At 50.8% G+C, this 15,846-nt stretch overlaps 1 protein-coding gene across 3 annotated transcripts in view; it reads right to left on the bottom strand.

Annotated features, from left to right (window-relative positions):
• The window catches only part of Zmynd8 (zinc finger MYND-type containing 8), a 102,060-nt gene that overhangs the window by 5,767 nt on the left and 80,447 nt on the right, over positions 1-15,846 (bottom strand). For all 3 annotated transcript variants that reach the window (XM_059261923.1, XM_059261922.1, XM_059261921.1), the window contains exons 16-21: positions 14,491-14,681; positions 7,813-7,893; positions 5,690-5,768; positions 4,547-4,786; positions 3,474-3,631; positions 2,680-2,746 (exon numbers count right to left, since the gene is read on the bottom strand). In XM_059261923.1, coding sequence (XP_059117906.1) covers positions 2,680-2,746; positions 3,474-3,631; positions 4,547-4,786; positions 5,690-5,768; positions 7,813-7,893; positions 14,491-14,681 — 816 coding nt within the window. The remainder of the gene's footprint in view (positions 1-2,679; positions 2,747-3,473; positions 3,632-4,546; positions 4,787-5,689; positions 5,769-7,812; positions 7,894-14,490; positions 14,682-15,846) is intronic.

Genomic DNA, 15,846 nt, shown 5'->3' on the forward strand with positions numbered 1-15,846 from the left:
ATCACAGGAGCTCAAGGGTTTGACATCCATTTCCAGGATGGACAACAACATAGACCTGACCATGGCTCTTGTGAGGAATTTTCTACCAGAAATGAGGGGTGTGGAGCGGACGAAGGACCATGGAAACACAGGTGAATGTATCAGTGCTGCCCGGGAAGGATCTGAGAGGGACGGACAGCTTAGCTGCTGAGGACAGGAACAGAGGGGCGGGTCAGATGCAGGTCAGCCTGGCTAGGCAAGGCAGAGAGAATCTGGTGCTTTGCTTAGGACAGTGCCCAAGCCTGATGCTCCACAGGATGCAGAGGCAGGGAGGGCCAGGCAGGCGGTCTGACAGGGAACAAAGGACTTGGGATGCTGCTGCTAAGGAGTCAGGGACTCATGTCAGGGACTTAACAAGATGGCCAAGGAGGAGAGGAACTGTGCCGGGGTGATCAAGACTGTGAGTCATGGGAGGAGTCTGTTCCCTTGGGTGAAGTTCTCCCAGTGAGCTCTGGGGCTCAGAGGAGGAAAATGTGGAAAGCTGGGCTTATTTCCAGGTGTGCATGTTGAGGAAACAGGAGCCTGGGCTCTACTATCAGAGCTCCTGACAGAAGGGAGGGCCAGGGAGACACAGTTGGAGGTAGGGGGAGGGAGAGGAAGGAGTGCCAGCATTACACAAACCAAGGCCACAGGAATAGCCTGGGAACCCACCTCTGGCGTCCATTGACAGCCATTTTGTGGGGGCTACCCACCACACCTGGCACACTACGGAAGGCCCAGCTCTGATATCTGACAGCTAGGCAACCCGAGTGTCTAAGGCAGCTCCTGTGGACTACTTCCTCATCTGTCCCGAGAATCGCAGCAGCTGCTTTCTCAGAGAGGCTCGGGACAGCAGGACACAGCAGAGCAGTGCTTCCTTGGGGTTCTTCTCACAACTCCCTCCCCAACCCCATCAGATCGAAGGCCTCCTCTCCCTTCAGGGCCACTCCCTCCACTCCCTCTGACCAAAGATGCTCCAGATCAGGGGTCAGCAAAGGGAACTAGGGGTCCCAGCAGACAGCCACTGCTGCAGGGCAGGGCTTGCCGGTGCATGGCCATGCAATGGGCTCTAGGTTTGGTCTGTGGCCTGCACAGCTTCCCTGGCCTCAAGAGCAGAGCACGGGACACTCCTTGGAGGAGTCCTCTAGCAGGTTCCCACTGGGCCTCAAGGTCATTCCTAAATGTCACTTCTCAGCTCTAACTCCTCCACGGCATCCCAGGGTCCCAACTACAATCCCTGTATCTTATTCAATTCATGGGTTTCTTTGCTTGTTTATATTTGAGACAGTTTCATGCTGTAGACCAGGCTGGCCTAGAACTCAGAGATCTGCCTGCCTCTGCCTCCTGAGTGCTGGGATTAAAGGCATGTACCACCGTGACTGCTTTTATTTTACACTGTATTTTTATTTAAACATCATCTCTAAAAAGTAGAAAATCCTTTAAGGCACCTCATCAAACATGAGAAAGAAAGAAAGAAAGAAAGAAAGAAAGAAAGAAAGAAAGAAAGAAAGAAAGAAAGAAAGAAAGAAAGAAAGGAAGGAAGGAAGGAAGGAAGGAAGGAAGGAAGGAAGGAAGGAAGGAAGGAAGGAAGGAATGAAGGAAGTGTTCTTTACTAAGGGTACCCTCCATTCTGTCTTTGTGAAGAGCAGAACTCAAGCCAGGCAAAGGGGCACAGGCCCACTACTCCAGCGCTCAGGAGGCTGAGGCAGGAGGATCACGAGACCAAAGACCAGAATTTGAAATAATCTATGACGTTAATGACATAGTGGAATGACAGAACCCCCGAACTCAGCAACATGCAGGAACTGAAGGAGATATTGGGGGGGGCGCTGCTTTGTCGACCAGCAGCCTTCAATTATATTACATCCCAAGTCTGTGAGTTCAAAAAACAGCTTAGCATGGTGGTGCACGCCTTTAATCCCAGCACTCAGTAGGCAGAAGCAGGGGGGATCTCTGAGTTCCAGGCCAGCCTGGTCTACAGAGTGAGTTCCAGGATGGCCACGGCTGCACAGAGAAACCCTGTCTCAAAAACAAAAACAACTAAATGTGTGAGTTTTAGACCCTCCCTACCATCATCGCTCCTTCAAACCGCCATCCTGAGTGACCTTCCTCTGTCTACCTCACTGTGCAGAAGCAAAACATTAACTTTTAGTTTTCAGCTGAAGAAAATCAATGGACAGAGAGATCCTGCAGCCAAGACAGGAGAGACCCTCAAATTGGCCAAAACTGTTGTTGAGAAGGAAGCCATGGCTCTGAACTCTGGGAGCAAGTTCAGAAGAATGTGGGAAAAGACACCCAAGGCTCTCAGGAAGGAAGGTTGGCTCAAACTAACCCAAGAGAAGATGCCTACAAAGGCCAGCAGGGGATCCCAGGGGAGACTCATTGACAGAGGTCCTACTCATCATCATCTTCGTCATCTAAGGCTTTAAAGGTCTTCATATGGCCTGAGGACCTCAGAGACTCTGTGTCCCAGTGAGGGTGCTCTTAGTAACACAATATACATGGGTGACCAACGCAAGGAGGCACTCAGATAACACCTTGCCTAGCCACACCCCCACCTGAACCCATCCAAGGTACCCCAAAGGATCCCAAGCCTTTAACTCCCCCCAACTCGACCAAGTGAAATATAAAACACCATCTGCCCACCAGGGGACGACATACCAGAGCCTTGGTTGGAACCTAAGAGAACAGAGGAAGGCGTCTCTCTGGAGCCAGAAAGGTCCAGGGTCTAGAAACACAAACACACAAAAAGATGGGACCATAGAACCCCAGGGAATCATGGGAGGGCTCACTATTCCCCCACCCAAGACACCTTAAGAGGCCTCTACCTGGCGATCAGACAAGAACAGATGGATGGCCACACATCTTACGCTCTGCCTGCCAGATTCAAAAGGCCAAACAAAGCATCTGAGTGATTCCCCCATTTACCCCTATTGTCCTTGCTCCTAGAACATTCACTGCTTCTGAAGCTCCACCCACAGACCTACCCAGCACCTTTCTGTGCAAAAAAATGTATATACTGCTCAAAAATGCTACCAACTTGTTTATTTCATTAATCTCTTACTGTCTGTGACGTCAACAGGGTTTTACTGACCATCTAATGATCTCCTGAAATACACAGTTAAAAGTGTAAGCAATAATGACCACGCCCCCTAAAATAGCCTACGTATTCAACTGTTATCACATACCCATGGGAAGCAAGCAGCTGGGACCCCTGTGGTCCAGTGTAATAGCACTGGCCACAAGTGGACACTTAAATCTCAAGTAATTTTAAAATAAGCAGGTCCTTGGTCATATCAGCCACATTTCTTGTCCTCCATAGTGACAGGTGGCTGGTGGCTTCCAGGCTCAGCAGAAGGGGCATTGATTATAACCCTGGACAGCAAGGGACACTGGGGGTGGCAGATACAGAGAGGGTCCTTGGCGCAGGGTGACTGTCAGTGGGGGACCCTCACCGAGCTGTCCTTGCTCTTCTCTGCTGATGTCTCTTTCTCTTTGGAGGCAGTGGCCGTTTCTGAAGGTGCCGATGGTGCAGTGGAGGAGCTGCCCTGGGATGACTTATTTCCTGTGTCCGTGCTGGCCTCAGCATCTGCTTCCTGCTGAGGGGCAGTGGCTAGGGACCAATTAGAAGGAGAAAACTCATGAGGATGCTGCAAGCCGTGTGTGTGATGGTTTCAGGCTTCATTTAGAGGCCAACTCCAAACCTGCGCCACACCTGGAGGACGCCACGGCTCGGTCCCTATCCTACCCCACCAGGCTCCATCCTTCCCAGCCCCACCTAGAGATCTGGCAAGGGCCCCGGTCTCCAAAAGCCGGAGCTCCAAACTTTATTTTAAAATTGATCTTTTAATATTTAGCAATTCAAGTTTTAAATCACTTGCTGAGGAGAACATGTTCTCCGAGCCCAGGAAGCTTGTGTGGAGCCAGACTGTGACCGCCCTCCCCACAAAGGAGCCTCTGTCTTCATCTAGGCTTAGATCTTCCTTAGCCCAGGGGCCTTGTTTCTGAGGCAGAGTGACGGAGACTAGCATCTTCTGAGAGGGGGCACAGAGCTTCTGGGTGAATAGAAAAGCAGGGAGACCTCACAGACCTCACCGTGCCACAAAGGAAGGCAAAAGATTTAAAGAATCCACATGGAGTGCCTCTCCCCCAATGCACATCACCAAACATGGCTTGGGCTGCGGGGGTGTGGGGGTGTGGGGGGCCTTCGGGTCAGAATGAGAGACAATGGCTTATCATGGCAGTCCTAATTACAAATCAGTTAGCTCCCAGCCAAAAAACACTTCTTCCTTAGCCTGAGAATCGGGACTGCATCCTGTTGAAGGCTGTGGATTACTGTTACCTCAAAGAACAGATCACCTGGTCAAAAGCTCTGCCAATTGGCTGTTGGAGGTTGGAGACCCTGTGCCAGGTCTGCCGTGTGACGTCACGACGGCATCCCTTGTGTATAAGAGCAACAGCTGTTTGCAGGCATCCGTGGCGAGAGCCCATCCCGCAGCCTCCCAGGCAGGCGCCCATTCGACGGTACCTGACTGGGTACAGGACTTCATGTGCTCAGGCCAGTGGGCCTGCTGGCAGGGGTAGTCACAGTAGCTGGTGTTCCAGCAGCAGTAGAAGATGGCCTCCTTCTTGCAGTTCGCACACCACTGCTTCTTCTTGGTCTCGTCGACTGCCTGCTGCTTCTCCAGCTCCAGCTGCTTCTTCACCTCGGCGATGAGCCGATCCCGCTCTTGCTCCAAGCTCTGCCGCATCTCCGCCATGGTCAGCTCTGCAGGAGGACCCCGGCTACATCCCCGATCCAGTACAGCACGCTCACCGTCAGACCCCCAGGTTCACACAGACCTGATCTAAGTCTTGGAAATGGCCCCCACTAGCTCCATGACCCTGGGCCAGTAATCTAGCTGGGACATTTATCACTCAAGTCTGATGGCCTGTCACACTGGGAGTGATGGATGGACCGGGCAGGAGGCCTCAGTGATGTCATCCCAAGTAACCTCAAGTTGTAGGAATTCCACAAGCCCTTCAAACAATTTCAACTGATATTCACTCTCAACTTTTTTTTCTGTCAATCAAACATGTATACAGTACCTAGTGTGCAGAACACATACAGCACCTACTGTGTGCAAGTGTGGTTCTAAGCACTTTATACTTGTAACATAAGCATTACCATACTCCCAAGGATACACTCTACCATCCTGAATCACAGATGAGGAAACAGGCGCACAGAAAATAAAGGCATTCCAATACAATTTGTCTTGAGACACTGAATGAACCCTGTCAGGGACACTGTGGTTGATTATTATGCTAATGGGGCAACTATCAACCCACTCATTCCTAGAACATTCCTCTGCTTCCACTCCAGGCAGTATATACATTCACAAGTAAACCTTCCATTGAGAGTAAATGATCCCTCAATTCCCCACAAGCTCTTCTTCAACCAAGAAGATCAGCAAAGGGCCACCAGGGTGGCTCAGCTGGTAAAGGTGCTTGTGGCCCAGATGGGGTCTGCACCCGCACCCCCAGATCCCTGAGGACTGTGGTCTCCCCAACTCCAGACACAGCCTAGTTCACATCTGGACCCAGACTCAGAGCAGCCAGAGGCTCACACCCACGGGGGGGGGGGGGGGGGCCGGCAGGGGCGCGGGTGTGTGTGTGTGTGTGTGTGACTCACCCAGGTTGTGCTTCATCTCGGCAAGCTCCTGCTGGTGCAGCCACTGCAGCTTCTCAATCTCAATCCTCAGCCTTCGAATCTGCAGGGAGGACACAGGCGCCTCAGACACCACCCGTGCAGCCGGTCCCCTCAGGTGTGAACCTGAGCTCTGCCTGGCAACCTGGCTCTGAACGCACTGTCCCATAGCTCAGGTCATGACTGTGTGGTGAGAGGGAATGGGTCCCATACACACACACACACACACACACACACACACACACACACACACACACACAGATACACACCCTTGAGGATCCTAGTCCTGAAAGCCAAGGCAAGTGAGCCATTTTCCCCCAAAAATACAGCAGGAGGGAAAACTAAATAATACATTAAAAATTGAATTAGCATCATGATTCTTTGAAAACCCATGAAAACAGGGCGACACCGAGATAGGTCGGCTACTAGAGCATCTGGTGCCTTATGACCTGAGCTTGATTCTAGGGATGGACAAGTTAAAAGGCAAGAGTGGACTCTCTAACCCCACTTCTACCCCCCCCCCCACAACACACACACACACACACACTTGTCATTCTTGACATCCCAAATCCTTTATCTCTAAAGACCAAAAGGATCTTGGGGAGGGATACATTTGGGGCCACTCATTTGAAGGGAAAAATAAACCCTAACTGCTATGGTGGCTCTCCACCAGGGCAACCTCCTCACTCATGACAGTGACAATGCCTGGTGTCACTCTGGGTTGGCACAGTTGGGCCAGTGCTGCTGACTCAGGGAGGGAACAGGTAGCTAATAGCTGCTCCACACCCTCCCAAAACCTACATAGGACGCCCCAGAGCCGAGGACCACCTGTACCCCACGCCTGAGCAACTGAGTGAACAGCCACATGCCAATGCAGAGGAGTATGGCAGGGTTAGGGGGCTGGAGGGGCGTGGTAATCCTGACACAGACTGGATCCAAGGTTTCAGGGGAGCCACGTGGGCAAGAACTTCAACCATCCACAAATGCTTAAAATGAACAAAAAGGGCTGACTGTAGTGGTATATGCCTTTAATCCCAGTTCTCAGGAGCAGAGGCAGGTTTACTTAAACTAGGTGAGTTCAAGGCCAGCCAGGGATACATAGTGAAATCGAATCTCCCTGCCCTCCCCTACCTCCACCAACTGCCAAAAGAAAGTTCACTGGGGACAGAGAGATTTCTCCTTGCTGGTTGACACTGTCAGTGTACTCACAGAGGGTCACACTTACAAAACACACAGGCACACCCCCATGTACCATGCACACGCTTGTTTGTTTTTAAATCTCCACTGATTTCTTCAGGGCCTCTCGTAAGCCTTTATATACCCACTGTCCCATTTGTTGCCGTAAGAAAACCCTGCCTCAAGGGCCAGTGTTTCTGCTTGGGATTCATTCCCAGCCTGCAGCACCATCTCCGATGGCCTCAAGTAACCCTGTTCCCTGTGTGTCGCCTGAGGACTGATTCAGGCCACCAGGCCACTGCCAGCACCATGCTGTCCACACAGATACCAACAGGGGGTCACTCTGAGTGGCCTCCGAGGGAGGTGCAGGGATGAATGTTTTTGTGTTTGTCTCTGAATACAAGGCTGCTTCATGGTTTAGTTATAAGAGGTGACTTCATAAGTAAACAGTTTGGCATTTTAACCACTGTCTGTCTTTGCTCATAGAGCTATGGTGCCTCCAGTACACAAATTCTTACATAAGACATGCTTGTCGAGCCGGGCAGCGCGCACACCTTTTATTCCAGTGCTCAGAAGGCAGAGGCAGGAGGATCTCTGTGAGTTTGAGGCCAGCCTTATCTACAGAGTGAGTTCCAGGACAGCCAGAGTTACACAGAGAAGCCCTGGAGGGTGGGGGAGATGGAGAAGACTACACACACTGACCATACACAAACCAAAGCTGGGGTCCAGTCTCCCTGTGATCTAACAGGATGTAGGCAGGAAGCAGCGCTAGTCTCCCTAGACACCTCCTTAATGAAACACACCAGCCAAGCTCACCGCCAGAGAGCAAGCCAGTGCTTGGAGCCAGTGCCCCGAGAGGCTTCCAGCCTGGCTTCCCACCGCCCTGGCTCGCGCCCTGAACTGCGGGGGTCAGTCCCCCAGCTGCCGCTAACCTCCGCTATCGTGCTTCCGGTGGTGTTTTTGGAGAGGTCATTGTAGATCTCGGTCATTGTCCCCTTTATGGCATCCATCATCTACAAAGATAAAAACAGAAGCTTATGTGAACGAGGGGGGGCACTCTCCGTGGCTTTTGGTGGGTGACGTGAAAACCTGACACTACTGAAGTCTGGGACACGGTGTCCCTCCCAGGACCTGGGTGCTTTAGGCCATCAAGATGCCTAACAGAGCAGGACTGAACTGCATCTGGCACCCAGGGGTGGAAACCAAGGAGGCCACTAAATGACCTACAGTGATCTACAGTGTACAGCCCCTTGCTGAGCTGAGAAACCCAGCACAGAACAATGTGGAAGCCTCGTAGAGTCCCTTCTAGAGGCCAAACTCCACCCCCAGGTGGGTCTTGTTGAGTCAACACAGCAGGTTTAAAGAAGAGACTACTTTTTTTCTGTTGCTTTAAGTTCTTTTTTCCTTACTTAAAAAAAATAAATAAATAAAAATTAGTCTTTTTTTTTTAAAAGTCAAGGCAACATGCATCCATCTGGTCAACTTCACTATGTAGCTGATGACTCTTGAGCTTCTGAAGCTCCTGACCACACTCAATTTTAAATTCAGTAGTAGGGCTAAGTCCAGAAGTTTTATGCATGCTAGACAAGCACTCTACCAACCAAGCCACACCTCCAGCCCACCAACATAATTTTCTAAAAAAAGTTTATTGTTAGGAAGTGTGTGTGTGTGTGTGTGTGTGTGTGTGTGTGTGTGTAGATATGTGTGTGGATATGTGTGTGCATGTGCACGCACGCATGAGCAGGTGCAGGTATGCATGTCCCGAGCATGAGTGGAGGTCAGAGGACAACTGTGTGGAGTCAGTTCTCTCCTTCCACCTTGACATGAGTTCCAGGGATCAGAGTCAGGTCACCAGACTTGCACAGCCTTCATCCACGGAGCCATCCTGCTGACCCCAACGCACATTTTAATGAGATATAATTAATACATTATCCACTTCACCAGCTAGAGTGCACAATCTGCTGGCTCTGAGGTGCTACACTTCAGTGGCTGTGTGCTGACTCACATACACACACATGCTCAATGGCTTTTGGCATGTCTGGAGTTACACATCCAACAGCACAAGCAATTCTAGGCCGTTTTCATCACACGCACACCCAAAAAGAGGACTCCATTCTCCTGACTCACTGTCTTGGGGTTATTGTTGCAGTGGTTAAACATGACCAAAGCAACTCGGGGAGGAAAGGGTTAGTTTGCCTTACATTTCCGCATCACTGTTCATCATCAAAGGAAGTCAGGACAGGAACTCAAACAGGGCAGGAACCTGGAGGCAGGAGCTGATGCAGAGGCCATGGAGGGGTGCTGCTTACTGGCTTGCTCCCCATGGCCTGCTCAGCCTGCTGTCTTACAGAACCCAGGACCACCAGCACAGGGATGGCACCACCCACAACGGGCTGGGCCCTCCCCCATCAATCATTAATTAAGAAAATGCCCTGCAGGCCTGCCTGGATCTCAGTGTTATGGAGGCATTTTCTCAACTGAGGTTCACTCTTCTTGGATGACTATAGCTTGTGTCAAGTTGACTTAAAATGAGCCAGGACAACCCAAAACACCCCCATTACCCGCTACTTCACCCAGGCCCCTGGGAACCATTTATCCACTTTCTGTTTCTGTGGATTTGTATGCTCTGGACCTGTCATAGAAATGTCAATCACGGGCTGGAGAGATGGCTCAGAGGTTAAGAGCACTGACTGCTCTTCCAAAGGTCCTGAGTTCAATTCCCAGCAACCACATGGTGGCTCACAACCATCTATAATGACATCTGGTGCCCTCTTGTGGCCTGCAGTCATACATGCTGTATACGTAATAAATAAATAAATTTAAAAAAAAAAGAGAACACTTGGTGCTCTAGCAAAAAGACTCAAAAAAAAAAAAGAAAAGAAATGTCAATCACTGCACACCTGGGCCTCCAAGACTATGGTCAGGGACTCCTCAGATCAGCAGCATGTACATTATGCCCCTGCCTTTTCCTGGTCCATCAAGTGGACATGGCTGGCTTGTCACTGAAATGCCTTCTAGGGTCCATGAAGCAGCCAAACCCAGATAGATGCATACCAATTAATGTACGTGTAATGTCCTTCTGCCTTCGACCTGAGTGTGGCCCCGCCCCAGCCCCAGCAGCAAGGACAGGAGAAGGGGTTGCACGCCTTAGCTGCTGCCCTTCTCCTGTGTTTCCAGTGAGAAGGCAGGACAGTGCACCTGTCTCTCTGGTACCCTTTTCCTGTTCTGTTTTAGATTGATCTATTTAGTATGTACACGGTGTTCTGCCTGAGTGTATGCTTGAACCCCAGAAGAGGGCACCAGATCTCATTACAGATGGTCGTGAGCCACCATGTGGTTGCTAAAAACTGAACCCAGGTCCTCTGGAAGAGCAGCCAGTGCTCTTAACAGCTGAGCCATCTCTCCAGCCTGCCTCTAGTATACGCTTATCTCTCTTTCAGAGGCTCCTTCTCCCAGATAAAAAAACAAACAGCACCCACGTGTGGGGAGCCCTTGTGGGGTGCCCACATCAATGAAGTGAGAAAACCAGGGGAGGCTGACTGGGCAGGGCAAACACAAATAAAGAAACACTTGTGCCAGACGGTGTGTACTTTAAAAAGGAGTGAAAACTTGGTAGTGGCACACACCTTTAAGCCTTTTTTGTTTGTTTTTTTGTTTTGTTTTTCGAGACAGGGTTTCTCTGTGCAGTTTTGGTGCATGTCCTGGAACTCACTCTGTAGACCAGGCTGGCCTTGAACTCAGAGATCCGCCTACCTCTGCCTCCCAAGTGCTGGGATTAAAGACATGTGCCACCATGGCCCGGCTCACATTTAAGCCTTTAATCCCAGCACTCAGGAGGCAGAGGCAGGCAGATCTCTGAGTTTGAGGACAGCCTGGTCTACAGATCAAGGTCCAGGACAGCCAGGGCTACACAGAGAAACCCTGTCTCAAACCACCCCCCCCCCCCCAAAAAAAAAGGGCTGGAGAGATGGCTCAGAGGTTAAGAGCACTGGCTGCTCTTCCAGAGGTCCTGAGTTCAATTCCCAGCAACTACATGGTGGCTCACAACCATCTATAATGAGATCTGGTGCCCGCTTCAGGCATGCAGGCAGAACACTGTATACATAATAAATCTAAAAGAAAAGACAAGACAGACAGACAGACAAACCTGTCTGTTTCACAGAAAAATACACTAATGAACATATCATCACTTAACTACCACTAAGGATAAAAACAGTTAACCCAAAATGGGTGTCAGATGAATAAAGTATATGTTGGGAGTTACACTCGCACATGCTGCAGGCCCATGCGCTGCACACATGCATGCCCTAGGCTTCCATGGAGGCCAACCACCCATCCTCCTGACCGCCCCCCACACCTCACCCACCACAATAATATACAAAAACTGCTTTAAGAGAAAACTGAGCGGGGGTGTGGGGGCACATGCCTTTAATCCCAGCACTCAGGAGGCAGAGGAAGGCGGATCCCTGTGAGTTTGAGGCCAGCCTCTCTACAAAGAGTTCCTGGACAGAGATAGAGAAACCCTGTCTCAGAGTCGGGGGGGGGGGGGGGAGGGCCGCAGGGGAGAGACTGAATAGCCAAGCCAATCCATCACTGACACAATGCTTAACTGTAAAGCATTCATGGACGGATTCTCCCTCCCAAACCCGGCAAAGGCAGACTTTAATAAAGAGCGTTCCTCTGTCCAAACACTTGTACAAATCTGGGCCTTCGAAGGCCGCCTCAGGCCAGGCTGGTTCATCAGCTCCCTGCAAATGTCACCATGTTCAGTTGTAGTACTGCAAAGAAAGTATCTCCCCAAACAGGCCGTTCTTCCTCTTGGCTGTCAGAAGGGCATTTGCAGAGGACGACAGAATTTAAATGGTCGCAGGAGCTGTGGCAGATCCACTGCAGGCCTCAGTGTGCCCATCTGTAAGTAAACCAGTCTCCCCTGCTGTAAATGAACAGCTCGGCCCCACCGATGGAGGGTGGCAATGGAACGGGTGGGCAATTGTGAGTCCCCCCCGAAACAGTCCACCAGACTACCGTCTCACACCTTCACAACCTCCTTTCCAACTCCCCTCTTTACCGGCAGAGCCCACCTCACCGCCCCTCCCCCATGCGGACATGTGCAGTGAGTGTGTACGCGTGAGTGTGTGTGCACACGCGGGTGCCAGGAGTTTACTTCCTCAATCCCTCTCCACCTTCTCCACTGAGGCCAGGCTCTCTCAGCTCGACTCACATCTCACGGATTCAAGGTAATTTAGCTAGCCGGCTTGCTCTGAGTACTCCAGCTCTGGTCCAGGGTGCCAGAATTTGAGACAGGCAAGTTCTTTATCCTGTGAGCCATCTCCCCAGGCCCAACAACCTCGTCAATTAAAGAAGAGCAGACAGGGCTGGAAGAGTGGACAGGGCTGTGTCTTCATGTGTGGGCTGTATAGTTTCTCTAGGTTCTGTAGAACTCTGTCACAAACACTGGGTAACAGTGACATGTACAAAGGATTAAAAAAAAAAAAAAAAGACAAGAAACAATTATAGGGAATATAAACCTTAGATTTCTTTCACCATCCAGAATTTTACATTTCTACTGTGAACCCAGTAAAGTAATTTTTAACATAAGACTTACGAATTTCAAGCAGGGGGCTGGAGAGATGGTTCAGTGGTTAGAGCACTGGCTGCTCTTCCAGAGGACCGGGGTTTGATTCCCAGCACCCACATGGCAGCTCACAGCCACTGCTGACTCCCACCCCAGAGATCTGACTCCCTCTTCTGATCTCTGAGGAAAGAATTTCACAAGCGGTGTGCTGAACCCTCACGCTACCGAACCCTAACCCTGCATACAGGCAAAATACCCGGACATGTAAAAATTCATTTTAAAAAATCAATTAAAGAGCCGGGCGGTGGTGGCGCACGCCTTTAATCCCAGCACTCGGGAGGCAGAGGCAGGCGGATCTCTGTGAGTTCGAGGCCAGCCTGGTCTCCAAAGTGAGTTCCAGGAAAGGTGCAAGCTACACAGAGAAACCCTGTCTCGAAAAACCAAAATCAATTAAAGAAAAAATTCCAAGCTGGGACTCAGGGGGCCAGGACTGGAGGTTTACTGAGAATTTGAGACCAGGTTGAGCAACCCAGCAAAACTGTGTCAATAAATAAATAACCTCCCAAAACAAAAAAACAAAAACAAAAACAACAACAAAAAAACAATAACAAAAACCTGGAGAAACACTGTTCTCCACTCTCTTCTCCTGTCCCGCTGTAACTTGAACTGCTTACTCACTGATTACTAAACACTCCTTTCCTCATTAGGAAAAACATTGTTCTCGCTCACACGGTCATTTAGGAAAGTACTTCTCATTAGTTATTAAATTACCGGCAGTGATAAGCCCAGTAAGCAGGCACCTGGCTAGCATGCACTAGGTCGGCAGTGACGGACCGAGTACCCCCACCCAGGCGCCATTCCCGTCCTTAGGGTGAGCTGACAGCCAGCCACCAGTGTAGCTGGAGCCCGAGGGTCATGATCACTATCTACCGACACCTGCAGGCCACAGCAGAGGTCCCATGATGCCAAGGAGAAGTGTGCGTTTTATCCCTTCAACATGGCCATACAAGCCTTGGCCAATTAAGGGAAAAGGAGACTGGGCCAAGTTCATACACAGTGGGCAATCCTGCCAGCCAGGCCACCAGCAGGGACTGTGTCTAGAGAGTGGGTGACTTACAGGGGACCCGGGCGCCCCCGACCTGCTTGGTTCCTGGCATCTCACCTTGCTGGTGTCACAGTGAAGTCTCTCACTTTGGTCCAGCATTCCTTCTCTGTCAGCTGCTCACAGGACAGTGACACTCCAGTACTGTCACATCTGTCCTGAATGAGCAGCTGGAGGTCCGGTGACACACTGTGCCGAATCATACACCTTAAACCCAGCCCTCTTGCAGACTGGGCCACTGCCGTGACAGGAAAGTGTTTCCGGATTATTGGAACTGTCCCTCCAGGGAGGAGAGGACATGCACTCACCAGCCTTCTGAAAGCTACAGAATTCACCGGCCCCGAGGTGGTGTAAATAGTAACTAGGGAGAAACTTCCACAGCTTCACTGCCTGCCAGGTGAGCACCCAGGTCCAGGGAGGCGACTTCTTCACCCCTGACATTTGTAAATGATGCAGCTAGTGGCCTGAATCACTCCTGCTCCTCCTACACCTGACGAACTCATGGGTCCACCAAGCAAGGACCGTTTCTCTGGTCTGCTGTCGGTGCCTTTTGTGGCGTCAACAGACATTTGTCCACATCTCCCCAGGGGAAACTCAAGAACTAACCAAAGGTGGGCGGGGACATGATGGCACACAGGGGCTTAAGAGTCCTTCAAGGCCAGCCTAGACTACAGAGGAAGACCCTGTCTCAAAATAAAAAGTACAATGCTGGGAACACAACGCGACAGTAGAGTGCTTGGGTGGGAATTCCAAACCTAGTTTTGACCATCGATAACACATGAAAAAAGTCAGAACTAGACGAAATAACTTGAGACCCAAATGCAAGACTGGCCGTAGAGACCCTCCTGAAAGTCAGCAACTCAGCCTTTTAACAAGCCACCAAGTCACGGCCCCAAGACCCCACCACAGCCACAGCGCCACCCACCCACTCACTTTGCTGGTGTACTTGGCAATGTCAGCGGCCACGTCGGCGGAGGCGGTGGCGATGGGCAGGTCGGCATTGATAGCGGATGCCAGGGTGCTTGCAGAGCCAGAACTGCTGACCAGGGCTGCCGGCTGAGTGCTGGTCACCAGCGTGATGGTAGAAGTGGACGGGCTCTGTGTGACCTCCTTCTGCTGCACGGCTGAGAAAGCAAAGGGTCCGGTCACCCTAGCCATGTGAGGAAGCACGACCCAGCACACAGCCGGGCGAAGAAAGGGAACTCTTCACGGAACCAGAGCCAGCTTTTGAGCCAGGAGCAACAGTGTCTCACCTGGACCACGCCCCTTTGAACTCTCTTCTCCAGCAGGCCCTAACCCTGGACTGCAGACTGTAGCAAATGCCAACATCTCTAAGAGTCCAAGGTGGTACCGTTTAGGTGACTTGATCCAGCCTCGAAGAGCCAAGTTAGTAAAAACACTTACAGGTGGACACAGCCCACATCTGAAGATGTGGGCCACCATCTCCTCACCTCTACGAGAAGAGCGTGACCGTTCATCAGCAAAACCAGCTTCACACACAGACCCTTCGGCTCCTGTTCCAATGTTTAATTTTCCTTTCTCTCAGCCATCCCCTTCTACTTTTAGAAATGCCAGCAACCCCTGCACAAGTCGCCCTGGGCTCCTTTCTCAGGTGGCGTAGTACCAATGTTCTACTAATTAAAATCACTTCCGACCACTGTCACTGAAGGGGACAATAGTCCACCACCCGTTAAAATCTCAGTCCTTGACATTTTTGGTGTTTTGCAGTACTGGGAACTGAATCCAGGGCCTTATGCATGCTGGGCAAGCATTCTAAGACTGAACTAGACCCGTGACCCAACAACTTCCAAAGTCCAACAGCACAGTACTCATTAAAATCAACACCTACCACTTTAATTGGTGTCAAAACAGTATCACAACTCATTGAAGTCAGTCCTTGCCACTGTGGCTAAAAGTGCAGTATGCTATGAGTGATTAAAACCAATGCTTAGCCATTTTAATGAATGGGGGGTGCAGGAGTGCTTCACTGGTCCAAGCCTGGCCTGTGGTGATGGAGTAATGCTGCTTGAATCTCTCCCAGAGACTTTACGGTATGGTAGTGTATTACCGATTAAAACCAGCCCTTATCAGTTGAACTAAACTTTACCAGTCTCACAAAGGACTCGCTATCTGAAAGCTGAGGACTCTACTGCCACCAGGTCTGGATGCTACACCCACCTACCCCACCCACAGGGACAGCCTCTATGGAGACAGAATCCAACAGGGGGTAGTCCTAATCTCAGTCCGGCTCCACTACCTTCGCTGCTGAGCATCAACCCAGCTCATTCT

This window comes from Peromyscus eremicus, chromosome 4, assembly GCF_949786415.1.
Source record: "Peromyscus eremicus chromosome 4, PerEre_H2_v1, whole genome shotgun sequence".
Classification (NCBI taxonomy): Eukaryota; Metazoa; Chordata; class Mammalia; order Rodentia; family Cricetidae; genus Peromyscus; species Peromyscus eremicus.